Genomic DNA, 21,050 nt, shown 5'->3' on the forward strand with positions numbered 1-21,050 from the left:
GGAGTTTATCTCTTCCTAAATACCTTGCTCTTTACGCTAAAGTATTTTTAGTAATTTCAACTTTTTGTTCTACAGCCTTTGTGATTCAGGGGTCAATCTTCAAGAATTGGGACAAAATTAAAGCTTTAGTGTAAACAGCGAGGTATTAACGAGGGGGCAAATCCCCTCATATACATAACAAAAATATGCGAATATAGAAGTTCGTTACGTAAGTTAATTTATAAGTTACGTATATTTTTTACTAATAAAAACGTTCGTTAAAAATTAAAAATTCTAGTTGTCTTTTTAAGTAACCGAAAAATTGGAGGACAACTAGGCCTCCTTCCCCACACTTTCTCAAAATCGTCTGACTAAAACTAAGAGAAAGTCATTTAGCAAAAAAAAAATTAATACGCAAATTTTGTTTTGATTATTCATTTGCGGAGAGCCAAAATCAAACATGCATTAATTCAAAAACGTTCAGAAATTAAATAAAAAAACAAGTTTTTTAATTGAAAGTAAGTAGCGACATTAAAACTTAAAACGAACAGAAATTACTCCGTGTATGAAAGGGGCTGTTCCCTCCTCAACGTCCCCCTCTTTACGCAAAAGTTATTTACTGTTTTATAAAGCAGAGTTGAGAGAAAGAGTCAAACTTTAGCGTAAAGAGCGGGACGTTGAGGAGGGAAAAGCCCCTTTCATACACGGAGTAATTTCTGTTCGGTTTAAGTTTTAATGTCGCTCCTTACTTTCAGTTGAAAAACTTGTTTTTTTTATTAATCGTAGGAAGTAGCGTGTCCTTTTGAAGCACTGCAGTCGCGCTATTTTAGACGCAAATATTTCTTGGCTTGTAGGCCTACTGTCTTGAAGTCACTGATTCTTAATCAGCACAAGTCCAGACAATGTTTCCCAAGTGTTACCCCTGATTGACGATTAAGATTTTAATAATTGAACTATTTCTATAGATTTCTTTCTTCTTAGTGAACTCAAATATCATTTAAAAAGTCTTTCGAGAGCTTTTGTTTAGACTATCCCTTTAATTGTTTGTCAAATATATTTACACAGAAAGTGGTTTGATCAGTTCTACCGGGTTTATGCATTTCCTTAGAACCGGTTTTATCAACCGGTTCACTCGGTTTTAGGGGTTGTATTCTACAAATTTTTGTTGATAGACTATAATTTTCATTGTTTGGAATCTTTATTTATGAAGAAGTTCAAATCGTTTGACTTTTTCTGCCAGTCTTTATAAATTGCCTTCCAATGTGCCCTCAATTTTAAGAGCAATTTTAAGACAAATTATTTTGGAATCTTCGTTTAAGGATTACCTTCCGTTGTTGAAGACTTCATTTATAGAGAAAAGCCATGGTTTGACTGGTTCTACCGGTTCTTTGCATTGCTTTCGAACCGGTTTTATCAACCGGCACTCTCGATTTCATTAAATTGCTTTCTATCTAATGGATATAGATATCATCGGAAAAAGTACCTTGGGAATCTTTGTTTAGATACCATCTCTTTCATTGTTTGGAAACTTTATTGACAAAGAGACCGAACCGTTTGACCGTCATTCGCTTAATAGCCTCTTCAAAATTATGTTAGAGTATTTAAATGTTTTATTTCTTCCAGATTTTAAATTGATTTTTTATTTACCTTTGAGCCCTGTTCTAATGCCCAGTTAGAAAGAGGATATCGATGTTGCCATGTCTACATTCTCGAAGGACTTCAGTTTTTTTAGGATGATAAAAGTAAATGGTGGGATATTATTACCTTGAATACGCCAAAGGGCATATCTGCGAAAAAATTCAGCATATCTGCGAAATTATTAAGTATTTGAATAGGAGATATTTAGCTATAAAATATATCTAGTACGATTATGTGAACAAAAGCCATCAATGGAATGAGGAATTTAGAACTGGGTCGTACGAATAATTTTGGGTCTCTTGAGGAAACGGAAAATTCAGATACACCATCTCTGGCGATCACGACGATCTCTGGAAGAATATCAAATCCGTGTAATTTTTCACACAAATTGGTAATCGAAATAAATTCCCAGAATTTTACTTGTGAGATCTATGTAGAGGGAACTTTAGACACAAATAGAACCTCAACCCCGACCCGGAAGTAAAGTATACTGTATCTGATTTCTGTCCTACAATACAGGGTTGCAAGAAAAATTGAAGAGACAAGGTGTTCATCGATTCCCCAGCTATCACCAACCGATAAAGCAGATTTCCTTTACCATAAACGGTGCATCTTGTTCAAAATTGGCTTCTTTGCAAGCAATGTGTATTGATTTTGGACGACCACAGATGACATTCAAGAGTTTTACTTCGAACTTTTTTATTTTTCTGAAAATCAGACATGGTTTGCGCCTATAGGGAAGGGTAGCGAACCCTTCAGCCCCCCTTAAAAGACAAGCGTATAAGCAAACAAGTTCCTGGGAGGGTGTAAAGAGGGAATAGATTGGGATGGAGGAGGAGCGTGCGTAGCTGTGTTGACCTCAGGCGACTTGGTGCCGCGGTAAGTTGTTAGTAGTAGTAGTATATGAAAATATACACTATTTTACAACATTAAGATGATTTATAACGTTTTTTTTCTGGCAAAAACCTTTCAAAGCTTAAAAAGAGAAAAATCTTGGCGAGTACTTTGGGTAGTACCGAATACTCGTTTAATGCTTTGGAAGTACTAGCTTGCCCTCGAAAACATTTCATCAATCTGAACTTTGAAATGAGAATACACTAACAATATCGACTTTAAAGAAAACAGACAAAGAAAACCTAACAAATTTGATGCATTCATCTGTGTCTAACAATTACTACTACTACTAACCACTCACTCCAGCATCAAGCCATCTGAGGCCAACACAGCTATGCTCGCTACTCCTCCATCCCAATCTATTTTTACACACTTTCCCTTAAATCTTCCCTTACGACATCTCCCCCCCCCATTTCGGGAGCTACCTTGGTTAATTCTTACAATGAATAACACGTTGAAATAAATTTTAGGAAATTAGATAAAACTATATACGCAGTATCAAATGCTTTAGAACTCTTTTTGTCAAACTACCCAGACCAAAGCAATGCGGTCTGGCATGTTTTCTGTGCAACTAGAAAAAAAAAAGAACCTTTGAGTGTTGTATTATGCTTCCAACTCTAGTCTTTGTGGGTTAGATGCTTTCTATGTAACTAAGTCTTGTTGTTATCTCATAGTTTACGTTTAGTTGCCCCCCCCCCGCCATTAGGTCGATGAGGAGCAAAGTTTTTAAAGTATAAATTCTTGCATGCATGGAACACGTACTGACCAGGTTACCACCCTCTATTGCCCTGATTTATCACTAGTTTCGTGGTTTCTTTTTCTCCCTGTTTACAGCAGTCCCTGCAGGAATCTAGCTATTGTTGGCGATACACTTTTCTGTTGACTTAACTGAAGTTTTTTTTAAAAGCTAAATTTGAAAGAACTGCAAGCAGGATAAACTAAAAATTTTTATCGTAAACTTCCGAAAACCTTAAAGGTTTTCTGGGGGTTTTGACAAATAGAGTCGAATATAGACGCGACATTACTACAATTGAATTTACAGGTTTTTCTCTAGTCTAGTGGTTTTCGGACGATTTCAGATGATTTTGTATTGTGTTAGTGGTAGACCCAATATAAACCATAAAATATGTGTCTGACCATCCTTCTGGTGCCAAGATTTAAACTATATCTTCTTTGTAGTAACTAATCTAAGTGTTATTGATGACCTTGGTATATAGATAAGAATAAACCTTCCTCTTAATTCCTGTTTTCTAATCAAGTAGTAGGAGTCATTTCCAGTTCTTTGAATATAACCAAATCTCATTGTTTTCCCATCTTGCATAATTAACTCTGTCAGAAGCATATTCAGTTCCACGCCATTATTTGTACTTTTGCCGCACAAGTTCTTTTACATATCACACATTAGATATGAGATGTTTCTTGCCACTATCCCATTTGTTTAAGGGTCATCATCTCTCTCCCAGGTTAAAAAGGGTAACCACAGGCATTTCTGTTCCCCCTTGTACCCTTGAAAAGGTCTTTCTCTTGAGATTCGCGCTTCAATTAGGGAGTTCCTCGTTTGTAAGACATTGTTGGTGCGCTGAATCCCACTTCTCAGTTTCTTCTCAAGAGTCATAGAGGGAGGATCTCTTTTGTTTGTGAAGTTGAGGAACTAACGATTCTCTTGACTGAAGTAGTCGAGCCACTTGGCTCCTCAAGAAATAATATATTATTCTCTCTCTCTCTTTTCGATTTTTTTTTTATGCTTTGTCCTTTAGGCACTAAAGTTTTGAAAGAACTAAGCCTTCCCTTAGAAACCTCAGTAATCTTCTAAAGTGTGCTCAGAACGATGGTCGTTAAATGATTTTAAGTTGCCGGTAATTGGAACTTTTTGTGTCGCTACCGTCAAAAATATCCCCTAAAACTTTAGCCTTTCAAATAATCTTACTCTTATCTGGCTTTCTAGAAATATAGAAAACTAAACTTGTAAATTATCATCAAATTTTAACAATATATAAAACTTTGAAACAAAAAAAAAACTTTGCTTTCATCTTCCTATTAAAGGCCAAGCCAACTTTTGAAATACTGTTTTAACTTTTGAGGTAAACAAGGAAAGACATCCCAGTTAATTCATTCAGGGTAACCATTGCTTTTGAACATGGTATTTTAACTGCCATCTAAAGCTATAAAAAAATTATATCAATAATGGAATATTCTTGCGTCGTCAGGTATTGATTTAAGCTTTTGAAAACCGATAAATTATGGTTAAAAATACTCAATATCAAATATTACTCAATGGTCTAATATTACTAAACGAGAACAATTAATAATAGCAGTATTAGTAAATAACTGTTAAAATATTATTATAAAAATACTATATAGAAAATACTAAATATAATTAAATACTACTGCTAAAAAGAATTATCCTACTCAACTATTAATACTAAATAACATCACTAAAATCACTTAACTTAATGTCCTTTGTTATGATCATTTAAAATTAGCGTACTGGTAGTAAGTTTGCTATCGAATTTTATTTTATTTTTATTTTTTATTTTATTTTTTATTATTATTTTTATTTTATTATAGAATTGTTATTTTATCTAATAGAAAAACATAAAATATTTGAAAAAATATTTTTTCCCACAAGAAGACATTCATGGTAACGGCACAATAAACTCTAAATCGTAGCAGTTTCTGTTGGATCTGGGCCACATAGTAACATAACTGTTGATTTTTTTTTTGTTAGTTACCCTTAGTATCTCCTTCTTTGTTCCTAGGTTGGTTTTATCGAAAGAACAGTCACCCATGCTTGTGTAGCCTTCTTTATGACATTCATGGTAACGGTACAGACATTCATGGTAACGGCACAGAAAACTCTAAATCGTAGCAGTATCTATTTGATCTGTGCTACATACTAACATAAAAAAAATCGATGACAGCAATCGTGTGATGCATGATGGTGCCAGACATTCATGGTAACGGCACAGTAAACTCTAAATCGTAGCAGTTAAGAAAAAAAAATCGATGACAGCAAAGAACGAAATATTTTTCCTTACATCGGGACAAGAGTTACTATCTGCTGAATTTTTGCCCTTTGATTTTTTTTAGTTACTCCGAGTATCTCCTTTTTTGTTCCTAGATTGGTTTTATCGAAAGGACAGTCTAAGGGATTTGAGGAAAGACTGATTCAGTTTTAGCTGTGAGGTCTAGTAGTGTATTCCTAAAAAAAAAAAACAAAAAAAAACCGGATGATTCTTTGACAACGGGTGCACATAATTACTTTAGGGGGGGGGGTGATTAAAGGCTAGATGCTTACTAGGGGAAGGGACTTGCTAATTAAAATGTGCTTGATAAGTTTGTAGAACTGTCACGCCGTTAGTAATGCTATGCTTCAAGTTTCTGATTTGACAATTGCTGGGGAGGGGATACTATGCTTAAAAGGTACTTTGTTAAGATCAAATGACAAAGGTTTTCTGTATTTTTTGTTCATAATTTCCTTAAAACTTTGCATCGTGGCTTCCCGTGATGAGCGGTGGAGGATGTCAGCTTTTCTTGTAACCACGAGGAACTAGTTTGTGCTGACACTGTCGACTGCGGCAAGTTTACTTCAGTCGCAAATACCACCTTTCGTTACATGTATACAATTATCTCTCAATGGCACAAATATTGTAGGATTCGGCTTTAACTGGCAAAAAGAAAAAGATATGGTTTTGTCCAAAGGACGTTGTATGAGCATAGCCAATCCAAGGCTCACAGTGAGTATGAGTAGGAAGAATGTAGTAAAGGATCCAAATCGCTTGACTCAAAAATAACAATGGGAAAAGTGACGCAAAGTTTGAATGGCTGATTTTAATCATAATGAAATGAAAAGGCTAGCATATTCAAATTGGAGCAAAGGGCGATATTAAAGCTTAGAATAACCAGTAATGACCCTAAGTAAAAGGCTGAGGCAATCACTTCTCATTTATTCACTCCCTGCTTGCGCTAAAATTTCACCTTTGCTTTGCTGAGAATAAGGATGCTTTACCAAAGATAAAGCTAAATGATTATTCCTTGATTATTTTTACTATCACATTATTATATTATTATATCGCTATAGTATTATAATTACATTGTTATGATTAAAAGGTAAAGGTAAAGGATACGGCATTAGACTTTACAGTCCGTACCGGCGGTGCTGATCTCCGTTTCTTGGCCCTTCAGCCAGGAAGTGCAATGGGGGGTTGGGGGCCAGCCATCCTGTGCTTTCGCATACCCTTCCTGTTTACCTTCCCCAGATTTCTCCAGGTACCCATTTAGAGCTGGGTCGACTCTGGCTAAGCTTACAGAGTCACGCCACTGACCACCGTCCCAAACTGAAGAATTGGGTACACTGGGATTCGAACCCGCGTCCTCTCAGACAAGGGATCCCGAATCCATTGCACCAACCCACTCGATGATTATTATACTATATTATTATATATAACAGTACTGTTCTATTGTTATATTTTTCTTTTATTATAGTGATTATTAGTAACTATTCTGCGATTACTCATGAGACCTTGAGTCTCTAATCTAGATTTATATTATTCTGTTAGCCTGTGTATTTTCTGTGCTCTTGATGGTTTGGGAAATCCTGTTGAAACCTTGTCATGTTTGACGCATAGTTCTAAGAGCAAAAGACGGAGTAAAGTGACTGTCCTTTATTAGAAGATCGTATCAAAAATATGTCTATATTGCATTTGTAAAGTAAAACTTTGAAATTAAATGCAACTCTTGATTAAACAAATGCTCTTCACCTTAAATTAACAAAAATTTTTATTTTGTTAACAATATTAAGAATTAATTCAAACCAATAGCAAAAATAGTAATTATTATTTTTTTTTTAATGAAGTTGTTATTTTTCTAAAAGTTAACATTTTCTATTTTTTTTTGTTTTTTTTTGCCCTCAAAAGTTTTCAGATTTTTTTTTTTTTTTTTTTTAATGTTTCAATTTTATTTTCTTAAAAGCATATAACCCTTAATATATTTTCGAAATTTGTACTTCATGTTCTATTTCATAGCGTTCCTAGTTATGAAAAATGTTCCAAAAAGTGAGTTGAAAGTTTCGTATAACTAATTTTGATTAATTATAATAACAATTCTTTAACATGTAGCTATTAAGTTAACTCCCACTCCTGTTCCGAAATTTAATTTAGCTCCCCATAAAAACGACAAAAATATTTCCTCTTTTGCAAATAAGAATTCCATATTTCCTTTCCAAACATAAAAAACACATTCTACCAAAGATGAAATACAATGTATACACATTCTATAAAGGTTTTGCTCTTTCTATTTTGAAAGTGACAGACTTTCTAAAGTTTTTCCTGTCCTCAAAAAAGCATATAACTCCGGCAATTTAATCTCAGTTCCGCAGCTGTTTAAAACTATATAAAACATTGTCGCCTGTGAACCTGTTTTTCTTTGGTGTTTGCATAGGTCTTGCAATAGAAAATTACAAATACTAGGGACCTTTTTCCCCTTGATAAATAAAATGCATTTCATGTTGGCAACAAAGTTAATTTTAAAGACAAGGGGAAGGAATTCTTTTGATAAAAGGAAATGTATTTATTAATGCAGGTCATCTGTTTACATAGTTTAGGCACAGAGAAACAGAATTTACATGTGAAATATGTTGTGACTAAAAAAATGCTCGTTATTTTTACTGGCTTAAAATTTCACACAAAAGAACCAATCAGGCTTTCTGTTCGTTATATTGGCTCAAAATTAAACAATGATGGTAATTTGCTCTACAGACATTAATTAATGAATTAGTTTCATCCCCTTCCCCTAAACGTGCTACGGGAAGAGGTACTGTTTACAGATTTTTCCTCCCCTGTTTCCCTCCTGAAATCAATAATCATGCATAAATATGAACTTGAATTTAAGGTGAAAGCCATGAAGTATTACCTCTGCTCTATCGATTGATCAAGTCTGGGAGTGTATAAATTTTGGTTCTTCTAGATTCAATGCTCAATATTTGGTAACAAGGTTCAGCAAGGTTTCGTGAAGGAGTCTCTCCCTCTCCTAACTTGAAAAATTGTGCTGTTTGGCTTGTCTACCCTCCACCTCGTGAAACTGATAATCATGCATAAATAGGCTCTTTGTAAACTGGAATAGCTAAATTGAGATCATCAATTTAGCTTGAAGCCCTCTCCTCGGATGAACTGGCCCCCAGTAATTTCTTATTTATAAGACAGCCCCTGTGATCAGCTTTTTATATTTAAATTTTATTCTTATTCCTTCTGGGTTACAAGTAACCACTCTATAGAGTGCATTAGGTACCAATCTTATTTCAGACTCTGTTAGTTTCTAATAATCAAGGGGAGTCACTTACAAGAAACTTATTCTAATTTAGTCTTCCAGTATTTATCCCTGTCCAACTTTCAAAACGCAAAATCCACAAGTTTGCTGGAAACGAGAAAGCATTTTAGAGAAATATAACTTTTTAGCCAACGGCTGATCGGACATAAATTACAATTTCAGTACAAGACACTCGGCCTAGCTTTAGGCTAAATGTAAAACCAATTCCTTGAACTTTCCCTGCCTCGATCTGCAATTAGAGAGTTCAGATCAAGATTCTACCTTGGGGACGAGAGGTGCGGGAAAATGATATTTGAAAAGGAAATTAATCCTATCTGATTCAGATACGTTTAATTGTCTTGAAATATAATTGTGCTGCATATCCAAATTCTAATCTCTGAATGTCTAAACTAATAATCTTACTTCCTTTTAAATCCTATGAAGGATTCCCAGGACAGGAAAGAAGATCAGACTGTAAAAAGGGATCTCTAGAAAATACGTAGACTGGTGGAAGGTTTGAAAATCCAGCTTTGACATGGAAGGCTTTTGAAAATTGAGTAACTGTAGGTAAATAATAAGAATGAATTTGCTGCCAGACTGATGAAATGCGTTCAAACCAATTTTGCGCGTTTAAAACCAATTGTTTCTTGAGATCCTAATTTTTTAGTTTAATTCACTTTCTATGACTACCCCCCTCCCGTACTTTCTAGATTGGTAGAATCGGAGAAGTCCCTAAAGTCAGCTATTCGATTTATCCTTATTCGAAACAAAATATTTGTAATCGTTCTCTGTGCCCCCCCCCCCAGTTAATCCACACAGCGATTTAAAAAAAAATACGGACTGGGGAAATGCATTATGGTTTTGGATGGCTGACTTACAGCCTCTTTGTCTAGAGAAGGGGGAGGAAAAATGCGACCGTAATAAACATTTCTAGCATGCAGGGTGAGCGGTAGAACTTAGGAAGATTCTAAAACAGAATGAGAAGCAGTGAGTCACAAGTCAAACTAAAGCTCGACAACCCGACTAAAAAAAACTCCTTGCAAAAAAAAAAAAATGTTTCAAGTAATGTGCACTATATATGATAATCTGTCATGATTTGTCGATTCATAGCGTCAGTAAGAGATGCAGTAATTTTATTTTTTTCCTTATTTATAACACATTATTTTGATTCATTATCTACCAGGCATTTTCTATTTCAGTCATTTTCAGTCAACTACTAAAAGTAGATTATAATCGAGATTAAGCTCAACTAAAAACCTGGCTAATCAAAAATAATCTGTCTGGATCTGTTGATTGACAGTGCGTTTTAAAGATATACTTCTCATTTTTTTTTTTTTTTTTTTATTCGTAAGCCATGCAGCCACCTTGAACCTTAATCAGGTTGCAATTGCTCGAAACCTCCACATCGAATTCTTTTTCACTGACAAATTGGATTTTACATTTGAAATCTACATTGTAAATATGTTGTTCCTCTGACAATCTAGATTGTGATAATGCTGGACATTTGACAATCGAGATCATGAGTTTCTGACCTATATTGTGATTTTGACAATCTTGCTCGAAAGCAAGATTGTGGATTTTGCCAGGTTCAGGGATCTTTAGTTGTTATTTTTATAAATTTTGCTGTTCCAAAGTTTGAGGTTAGAAAATTTAGCTTTATTAACTCCTCTTTTCTACTGATATTTCTGAATGTTATTTGAAGAATATGGTTTTGTCCCTGAAAAAAGACTCGTTCATTCAATCAGCATGCCTATGTGCATAAACTCATGCGGAGACCATGCTTATCTTAGGCTCAGGCCAAAGTTTCTTGTAAAACAGGTCCCTAGCTTATATAGCTTAGAATATATTTATTCACTACAATAGCTAAACAAACATTATATTTTAATATTTATTGGAAATTATAAAGTTTATCTGCTTTAAAATTATCACTATTTTTATGTTCACCAAGCTTTAGCAACATATTGAGTTATTCAATTAAGCTATTATTATTTTTGTTATTTAAAATTGATCCATGCACTAAATATGTGTCTATGATTTGATCTGGGTTTCTGGTTTGCTTATCTGCCGCTAATGAGTACTTTTAATATAATTCTATATTTAACCCAGTTATTGCTTTTTAGCTTCTGATGTGTAGGTCTTTATCTCGGATAAGGGGTTTAAATATTTTCAGGAGCACTCGCAATAGAAACAAAATGTTTTTATTCTATTTCTAACAATTAATATTATATATTCCTATAGCTTTGTGTCATTAAAAGGTGTGAGAAACTTCTGGTGGCCGGTTGTGATGTGAATAATATATATTAGCAATATGCCAGTCTTCTTGATTTTTAGGGTATTTGATTTTTGGATTTTTTATGATGGAACCACCCCCAAGATTTTGAAATATACGCCATGAATTAACGCCACTGCTCCTATTCCTGACATAACCAGCATCTACAAGTCTGTTTATGCCTTTCAGTGACACTAAACTGATGAATATAAAATTATTAATTAATTGATGAAAATAAAAACGAAAGTTTCTTTTTTCTGTAATTTAAGCTGAGAATATTCTAATTTCTAGCATAAAAGAAAAATCTGCAAATCCCATCCATATATTCGCGTCTAGTTTGTATGTATTTGTGAAGGGGTTTTCTTGATCAGGAAGTTTTTGTCTATATTCTTTGTAGTATCATATACCGAAACGTCCATCTTGATGGAGAATCGCTTCCACATTTTGTTTTAATATTTTATTTTGGAATGTAATATCGACATCTGATCTGACTAACAGATATGAATAGCTGAGGCTGCATACCAGTGAAGAAACTGAAGAGGATACTAGAGATTTTGTCATTGGAGGGGGGAATCATCAAATCCATGTATACTTGCACACTAGATAAGAACTGCGTTGTCTCGGCTGAACAAAATTAGAATCTAAAAGGGAAACAATTCTTGGTGGTTGAACATTGCTTACAAGAACTTAAAACTGCTTGCTTAATAGACAGTTAAGCGTTGCTCATGTTCGTAAGCAACGCAGGTTCATAAGCAACTTAGGTTCATAAGCAACTTAGGTTCAAAAGCAACTTAGGTTCATAAGCAAAATAGGTTCATAAGCAACTTAGGCTCATAAGCTTCGAAGGTAGTAAAGCTGGAGCACCACTTATACAGCGAAATAAAAGAAAACTTACTGCTTTATGATAGATGGCATTACTGGTCTTTTCTCAGAATACCACTCGTCTTCTCTGTTTATCAGTTTCACATGCTCACTGGTCTCTTGCCTTTTTGTATATCTTTGGAACAGCTCAGAGTAGAGCCAGAACAGTTCTATTCAGTTAATTACCACAATTATTCCTTGATTATGAGTTTCCGTGATAATATTTAATTTGCTAGTCATTCGTTTTAAGTGGTAGTTTGATCAACATTTTAGCTACATTTTCTTTTTACAACTTGGAATTCAACTTTTGACCTGAGTCACTAGTTAAAATAAGTGTGAAAACTATCATGCAATTCAATTATTTGGTTTTTACTTTATTTTGAAACGGATCTGATCGTAAGAAAAGCAAAATTAAATACAGAGAAGCTGGGTAAAATTACTTCTTCAGGAAAGATATCTTTGCAGAGAAAGAGAATGATGTAGACGGGTGGAATTCCCCCCTCCGATCCTCCCAAGGAAGGCCCAAAGGGGCAACTGGAAAAAAAGGAAAAAAATGGGAAACAAAAGATGCGCTTTCATGTTTTAATGAACTTTACTTTTTATGAAAGTACCTACTGAACCACCCAGGTCTGGAACCCGGGTGTGCCTTTGCATAAAGTTTTCTTAGCGGCAGTCTGTAATTCAATTACAATATAGCAAACGTACACAGAGGGATTTCTTGAAATATTTAGGTTATTGGACCCTACTCAGAAAAGTTGAAAACATGTGCCCATCGGGGCTAAACCTCCCCTGCAAAAAATCCCTGACACATCCTCACCCCCCCCCCCCCCTGGATCAAAACTTGTTTGCCAATAACAATAAAATTGTGGCACGAACTGTTTCTTTCAAAGTAGCCTTGTTACTGAGAATATGGTATCATTGTCATTTTTAGGACTTGTTTATCAACTCAAAGTGTTATTACTTTAATATTTCCGTGTTGTATTTAAAATTTTAGGCCGAAAACAAGTCTCTAAATGTTTTTTTTTTTCAAATGCAACTTGCAGAATGGTCGGTTCAATCCTTAGGTCATTCTATCCCTCCTTCGAAAATTTTGGGGCGCAATTCTTTTGCCACCGAAAAAAATATAATAATAAAAGTCGAGCCCCCAAAGGTTTTTTTTTTCGGGAACAGCCTTTAAGCACATTTTTAAGATTGAATCTACTGGAATTGAAGTATACATGCTAAAAGTGACAATAATTTAGGCATTTAATGTACAGACACTTGTTCATCTTAAATGAGAACTTGCTCATTTTAAAAGCATTGCATCGTAATTTCAAAAAAGCAATTAACATCCGTCTCTCAGCTTTTACTATTCACTTTTTGTTTCTAAATATCTTTCCATCACGTCTTAATTATTGCTTCTTTCCGCTTCGATGACGTTTTCGCAACTTTCTTAGCAATTCGACAGATTTATACATTCTCTCTTAGTATGTTCCAAATAGTAAAACTTTGTTCCGTGAACTTGTTTGAATTTCATCTCCTCCATGTCTTCCAACCCGCCCTATGAAATACTTTGTTAAAAATAGTCCATCCTGTGAATACCGTGAAGAAGAAAACTTTTTTTTAATCATAGAATCTTTTGAAAGCTCTCATGTTGGGGTTTTTAACGAGGCAACTTTCTTAAAAGGCTTTGATTTTAAATAGGATTTGGAACTTTGTTGGATTCATATTTAATTCATGCCTTTTTGTATTATTAATATAAAATTAAGTTATAGTCAATTGAAGATTTCATGTTCCTTTTTTAGTTTATAAATTCGTGAAGCGAATGATGTATACTATAAATACAGAAGTGTTAGATTCAAAATCATTCAAATATTCGTATTTAAATATTCGTTAGTAAGGAGCGACCCCGGCTTAATAGTAACCAAAACTCTAAAAAACGGAATTTTGATTCCAATAGCTACATCAAAAGAATTGCATTTTAATACTGATTTTAAATATATAAGTTTCATCAAGTTTAGTCTTACCCTGAGGAAATTTGCCTTATTTTTATAAAATAGGGGAGAACCCTGTAAAATTCATAGAATATTAAAGAAAATAACACCGTCAGATTCAGCGTATCAGAGAACCCTATTGTAAAAGTTTCAAACTCCTATCTACAAAAATGTGGAATTTTGCATTTTTTGCCAGAAGGCAGATCACGGATGCGTATTTATTTTTTTGTTTTTTTTTTCCTACGGGTGGTCGTATCGACCCAGTGGTCCTAGAATGTTGCGAGAGGGCTCGTTCTAACGGAAATGAAAAGTTCTAGTGCCCTTTTTTCAGTGACCCAAAAAAATTGGATGGTACCTAGGCCCCATCCCACGCTAATTATTTTCCCAAAGTCACCGAATCAAAATTCTGAGATAGCCATTTTATTCAACATAGTCGAAAAACCTTATAACTATGTCTTTGGGGACGACTTACTCCCCCACAGTCCCCCGTGGGAGGGGCTACAAATTACAAACTTTGACCAGTGCTTACTTATAGTATTGGATATTGGGAAGTGTACTGATGTTTTCAGGGCGATTTTTTGGTTGGGGAGGGATTGAGAAGAGGGGGTATGTTTGGGGAACTTTCTATAGAGGAATTTTCGTGGGGGAAGACGATTTCTATGAAGGGACCACAGGATTTTCTAGCATTATTTAAAAAAAAAAAACAATGAAAAAATAAATATGAAAAAGTTTTTTCAACTGAAAGTAAAGAGCAGCATTGAAACAAAACGAACAGAAATTATTACGTATATGAGGGTTTTCACCTCCTCCTAATACCTCGCTCTTTGCGGTAAAGTATTTTTAGTAATTCAACTATTTATTCTACGGCCTTTGTGATTCAGGGGATATTCTTAAGGAATTGGGACAAAATTTAAGTTTTAGCGTAAAGAGCGAGATACTGACGAGGGGGTGAACCCCCTCATATATGTAATAAAAACATGTGAATACAGAAGTTCGTAGCATAAGCTAATTTGTAAGTTTTTTACTGTTTTAAAAGGTAGAGTTGAGAGAAAGAGTCAAACTTTAGCGTAAAGAACAGGGCATTGATGAGGGAACAGCTCCTTTCATATACGAAGTAATTTCTGTTTTAATGTTGCTCCTTACTTTCAGTTAAAAAAACTTGTATTTTTTATTTAATTAAGAATAAAAGGTAATTTGAAGAGGATTAACTTTCTATGTAGTAAATGGTAGTCTTTTGAAGGCATTTTAAGGATTTATGAGAAGTCCATAGTTCCAAGTTCCAAATAAGTCCATAGATACAAAAGGAATGGTTGGACCTCTAAACTAAGTGCCGAATGCTTTTAACACTATTGACAGGGCCATATGCAGGTTTCCTTTTTTTGGCGGGGGGAGGGGTGTACAAGCAAAGGCTTTACAGAATTCAAATATATACTATATATATATATATATATAATATATATATATATATATATATATATATATATATATATATATATATATATATATATATTATATGTTTTTAACTACGTAAAACATGCGAATATACAACATTCTTCGCTGTCCCATTGTCTGTGCATATAAATAGATTGTCAGGTTTACTGACTCTTGAACATGCAACATATAATTGTCCATGGGAAAAACAATCCGTATTCAGATCTATACCTCATTATTCTAATGATGTGTCCCTGTGTCCCGGTCGTCATTTATATTCCCTGTGTCCCGGTCTTCATTTGTGTCCTGGTATCCCAGTTTGTAATTTCTCTTTGAGTGTCCCGGTCGTCATTTATATTCCCTGTGTCCCGGTGTCCCGGTCGTCATTTGTGTCCCGGTCCGTAATTTCTATTCGAACAATCCCTGTGTCCCGGCCGTCATTTATATATCCAGCCTGTGCCCCCGGCGTACCCGTTGTAGTTGTGTCCCTATGTCCCGGTCGTCATTTATATTCCCTGTGTCCCGGTCGTGATTTGTGTCCGGGTGTCCAAGTCTGTAATTTCTCTTTGGGGTTCCCGGTCGTCATTTATATTCCCTGTGTCCCGGTCGTCATTTGTGTCCCGGTGTCCCGGTCGTCATTTGTGTCCCGGTGTCCCGGTATGTAATTTCATCAGTTGACAAACATGACGTCAGTCGACAAACAACTTAATGACGCATACAGCTCAATCCTTATAATGACGTCAGTCGACACACAAACATGACGTCACTCGACACACACACACAGACAACTTATTTATATATATATAGGATATATATATATATATATATATATATATATATATATATATATATATATATATATATATATATATATATATATATATATATATATATATATATATATATATATATATATATATATATGTATATTATGTAAGAAGCTGTGTTATCACACGCGCTTGACTAGAGCTTTGAATTACATTCTCTGTTACTTTATTTTTTCAAGTGGCATGTGTTATACCGATAATCTCAGTACTGAAGCGATGTTTGGTTAAGGGTGCTAGAAACTCCCTTTTCTCATTCGACGGTCTTCTTCCTCTCCCCAGAAGACCAGAAATACGTTAAAAGTGGAAATTTTAGTGATGTCTCCTAAGATTATGACACTTCTATGTCAGTATTTTCAAATACTCACCTTCCTTCCATTAGAAACATTTAGCCCGACTTTAATTAGTCTTGTATTTTCTCTTTACACTACCCTAGCTGGTTACTGTATTTTGTCGCTTCCCTTATTTTCAACTTAAAGGTGCTATGAAAATCAGTCGCTAAATTGTGTGCACGGGACTGCCGTGTCCCCGCGGTCAAGGAGAATGAGGATTCATATCTCTATCCCTCCAGTTCGTGTGTTAGAGTAATAAACATATAATATTTTGAAAAAAAACGACTAAGAATTCAGGCAAACGCCTAAAAAAGACTCTGGACACACCTAATAGGACAGGAGGCTGGTAGTTAGGAGGAAATTGAACCTGGACTTTGCATGGAGCTGACCTTTTGTCCACTGACGATTTTGTCTATAGATTTTTGCATGTAAGCTCCTAAACTTAATTGAACACGATTTATAACGAGTTAAACCAGGCCAGTAAGTAATTAAAAGTTATCTTGCAATAATCTCGGAAATAAGAAATAGAATTCGGTTAGATTCATGAAATGTTTGTCATTGGCGTCCAGCTTCCGCCAGTTCCGGACCCAAGTATTTTTATGATTTTTATGGATTTATTATAGTTTCATATTATAAGTGTAAAACAGGTGTATATGCTTCTTCTGATTCAAGTGTTAGTCTAGTTTATCGTATGCCCCCTCCCCCACCCAAAAATCCTACGTACGTGTTTGGAAGGTGTCATAATTCAACTCTTGATGTCACAAGATTTCTATTGAGCCTATTCATTACTTTCCCAGAAATACGTGTAACCAGAGTCCTTGAGGACACAAATTTGATCAAGTGCAGGAATAGGAAACTACACGGAAAATGCGAGGAATTACAGAAATAATCTACAAATATCGGTTAAGGGGGTATGGGTCTGAAGAGCCACATCCCCTGTGGACGCGCCTTGTTTTGCCAGTCATTTAACTTTATACATTAGTAAATGCCTTAGAGAACATCAATTTTGCTTAATAAAGAGTAATCAATTTGCCCCCTCTTGCTTAATTATTCATCAGACCCTTTAAATTCTCTAAAGATGCTTTACAATTCAAGAGCTATGTTGGCAATTCTTAATTTTTTTGACACGGTGTCAAAGCTCCGCTTTTCCTCCTACAATTTGCGGGTCAACTTTGTCACAGTGATTTTTTTTTTTCATCGGTGAAATGTCTTCTTATTTCATGCTTGTAAAAAAAAACTAAAAGTAGTCTTTATACGTTGCTACATTGTATGCACCTGATCAAAAGAAAAAATGTAGATGTTGCAAATATTTACAGGCCGCTACATTGACATTGTACACGTTGCAAAATTTTTGTCATTGATTCCTTCTCTTCGAGGAAATTTTTATTTTATTCGGAGAATTTTTTTTTCAATTATAAAAAAAGAAAAAGATATGCGGGCTGTTCCTACTTCTAGAAACTCATTTTTTTTTTGCCTGCTGAGACTTGGCCAAACATGAAACAAAATAAGAAAAAATGAAACTAAAGTCTAACTGTATCCCCGGACTCCAAAGAGCCCCTCAAAAACCCATAATTAAGCACACTGGCTGTTAAGGATCAAGTAATACACAAATCCAATATATTTTGTCAACTTAGTGAGAAATCGGCGTGGCTTGGACACTGTATCTCATTCCAAAATTTTGAGGTTAATTGTCAGTGTTGCCAAGTTGAATTTTGAAATAAATAAGCAGAACTATTTAGTTAAATTTGGCAATACTTTTCAATAGTTACAATTCAAACAGTAACAATCTTGATTCCAAGAAATAAATACACATTCAAAGAAAAGTTATACCTTCTTCGGGTGTTAGATGTCATGTAATGAAAAATCGCTGATTTTTCACCTGTGTTTCCTTTTTTTAAACTTTTCGCGCAGCTTTTTCTTTAAAAAGTGAATTTACGATTTATCGTATTTTTTAAAATATAAATGGTTTTGAATCACCATTCTAGACAATCAGATTTCGTTTTTCACTGTCTTTGGCATACACTTTAAAGGAAATAGTTAAACATTATTAAGATCTTACTTTGTTGAGAACTTGTTTATTATCGAAAGCGGTTCTGATTATTATTAACCATGAATTGTAGGATGAAAATTAAGCCGTTCTTGGAGAAACTTTATAGGGGGGAGCATAAAGCTGCCTTTCGTCAAGTTTTAGAAAGTCCTGTTGAAATCAAACTTTGTTTCTGGGACCGTTTCATTTTGACGACTTTGTAACTGAAATTAAAGCAAAGTTTTGATGGGAGCCATATTGGAATAGAGTTTTGTCTTGAACTTTTCTGAACCCTTGGAATTTCAGAGGGATTTTGTGTGAACATTATAGATTCTTGAAAATTGCATGGGAACAGGAAAACATTTACTTTTTGAAAATATGTTATTGCGAACTGGATTTTATTTTTTCTGTAAAAAAGAAGGAAAATTTAAAGTGAAAAATGCGGTTCAGAAAGCACAAGTAAATAATGGAAATTATATGTATTTTATAATAAAAAGTATTCTATTTAACTTTTTATCTACTTTTGACCTCTTGCTGAAAGTAATGATTTTCTTTTTCTGAAATATCAGTGATCTCTTAGGTTGACCTTTAACGCAAAAATGATAGGTATCAGGAAAAAAAGAAAGAAGAACGTGTTGTATTTTGAAAGTAGTATTTAAATTTAAATTAGGATAATTTCCTGAAACAGGTAAAATCATTTTCACTCTAAAAATGCCACAGTTTATCAATTACTGGAAAACTCAAAATTAATCTGCAACGCAAAAATAGTGGATACCAAGAAAAAAGAAAGAAAAAACGGATTGTATTTCTGAAATTAGAATCAAAAGTTGAATTACGACAATTTTCTAAAAAAGTAAAAGCATCTTCAATCCAAAATGCCTCAATTTGTCAGTTACTGAAAAATTAGACAACAAAGTTTTTTTCTCTGATTTAGATTCAATATTCTTTAACTTAAAAAAAGAGAAGTTTATAAAGCATGATGAATAATTGTTTCTCTTTTCAGATATACAGAAAGCACTAAGGCGCGATGGGGCAGCTGGAATGAAGGCGAAAAGGCTCTGTGATACGACTAGAAAGAAAACATAGGGAGCGTAATTTGCTCAAGTTAAACGCAGTTACTTCTTTTCCTTTACGTGAAAAAAGTAGTCCTACAATTTTTTCGTTTCAGTGTGCGCTTTGAGCGCAAAAAAAGCCCTTTGCTTATTGGCTTTGTGCCATTTTTATGTTCATGCTGCCTTTAGCCTATCTGCGACCACCATTTCCCTGCTCAGCAGATGGCTTTAGTGTATATAGTTTATGGTTGTGATGAGTGACTGTATTCAGCTTTAAGAATAAATGTTTCTTAAATTCAGAGAAGAAAGAAGACAGTGCGTATTAAACTCACTACATATTGAGCAGTGGGGCTTTCATGAACTTGTATACGGATCTAATTGCTGAGAGTGAATAAGTCTGAAAAAGTATGCTTTTTTACTTAAGCTCGAGAAATTTAAAAATTGCTTTATTCGTTTTTTATGTTTTTTCTAACCAAAGAGAGTTTATAATCAGTGTGTACTTTACTAGCAAATGTAATTCATATAGACATTTATTTGGGTCATTAGCTCCTGCTTAAAAGGATGTTATGCAGTCCAAAATCACTGAAAATGTGTTCGAATAAGGTGGAAAAGACGAAAAAGAATTGAAAAAATCCTTTTTCCATGTATGACTTTTTGTCATACCCCAACGCCATTCCACTTGGATGTAAATCTTTATAGATTACCCTAATCTAATATTAAACTTACCTTTTTATCGTTCAATTGGCTTACCTTGTCCGTAACTCGGAACCGCTAAAAATGGGAAAGCAATGCTAATTACATATTTAGTTAAGGGTGAAATACACAGATCATTCAGTCTAATAGGATCAATGGCTTCCATTAACCTAGTTAATACGGATTTTTTTTATATCATCTTGTGATCCCACAAAAAGCTACCTTCTTCGATTTCCAAAGAATTCGCTAATCTATCAAGCAGAACACATATTTAGTTGATTTAAAAAAAGAAAAATATTTAGAATGATTTAAAAAAATATTCTGGTTGTTTCAAAATTGTGAAGTTTTTAAGGCAGTATTGCAATTTGGCAGAGTTGCCGCGTTCAACCATGAAAATACATAAGTAAAAATATTTAATTGAAATTGACGCGCTTCTCATCCATAAAAATTCAAACATTAGCAATTTGTTGAGTTCTCAAAGACAGTTGATTTTAAAATACTTAATTTTAAATGACCTCTATCAAATAAGTTATTATGCGTGGTAACGCTCGGTGTCACAAGTGGTGCTCTTTGGAGCACCATTGGAACTCATTGGAACCATTTAACTCATTGGAGTTAACAATCCTCTTGGTTTGGATGATCTGTGGCGGAATTTTTGAAGTGGAATACGTCTACGCAAGATCTCATTCTTTTACCCTAACTTGTACCTGAAATTATGTTACCTGACGTTTACCTTCATAACTAATAAATGTATCTTAGCCTGTCACGTTAACTT

At 34.4% G+C, this 21,050-nt stretch overlaps 1 protein-coding gene across 6 annotated transcripts in view; it reads left to right on the forward strand.

Moving 5' to 3' along the window:
• LOC136042865 (forkhead box protein O-like) overlaps window positions 1-20,557 on the forward strand; it is a 135,167-nt gene extending 114,610 nt beyond the window's left edge. For 4 of the 6 annotated variants that reach the window (XM_065727803.1, XM_065727815.1, XM_065727822.1 and 1 more), the window contains exon 9: window positions 19,534-20,557. Coding sequence is in view for 3 of the 6 variants with exons in the window: in XM_065727815.1 (XP_065583887.1) it covers window positions 19,534-19,551 (18 nt within the window). In the remaining 3 variants the exon portion in view is untranslated. Of the gene's footprint in view, window positions 1-75; window positions 137-19,533 lie in introns of those variants that run through there. The other 2 variants (XM_065727799.1, XM_065727808.1) reach the window with 2 other exon arrangements.
• Window positions 20,558-21,050: the final 493 nt, after the last annotated feature.

The sequence above is a fragment of the Artemia franciscana genome, chromosome 2 (assembly GCF_032884065.1).
Source record: "Artemia franciscana chromosome 2, ASM3288406v1, whole genome shotgun sequence".
NCBI classification, from domain to species: domain Eukaryota; kingdom Metazoa; phylum Arthropoda; class Branchiopoda; order Anostraca; family Artemiidae; genus Artemia; species Artemia franciscana.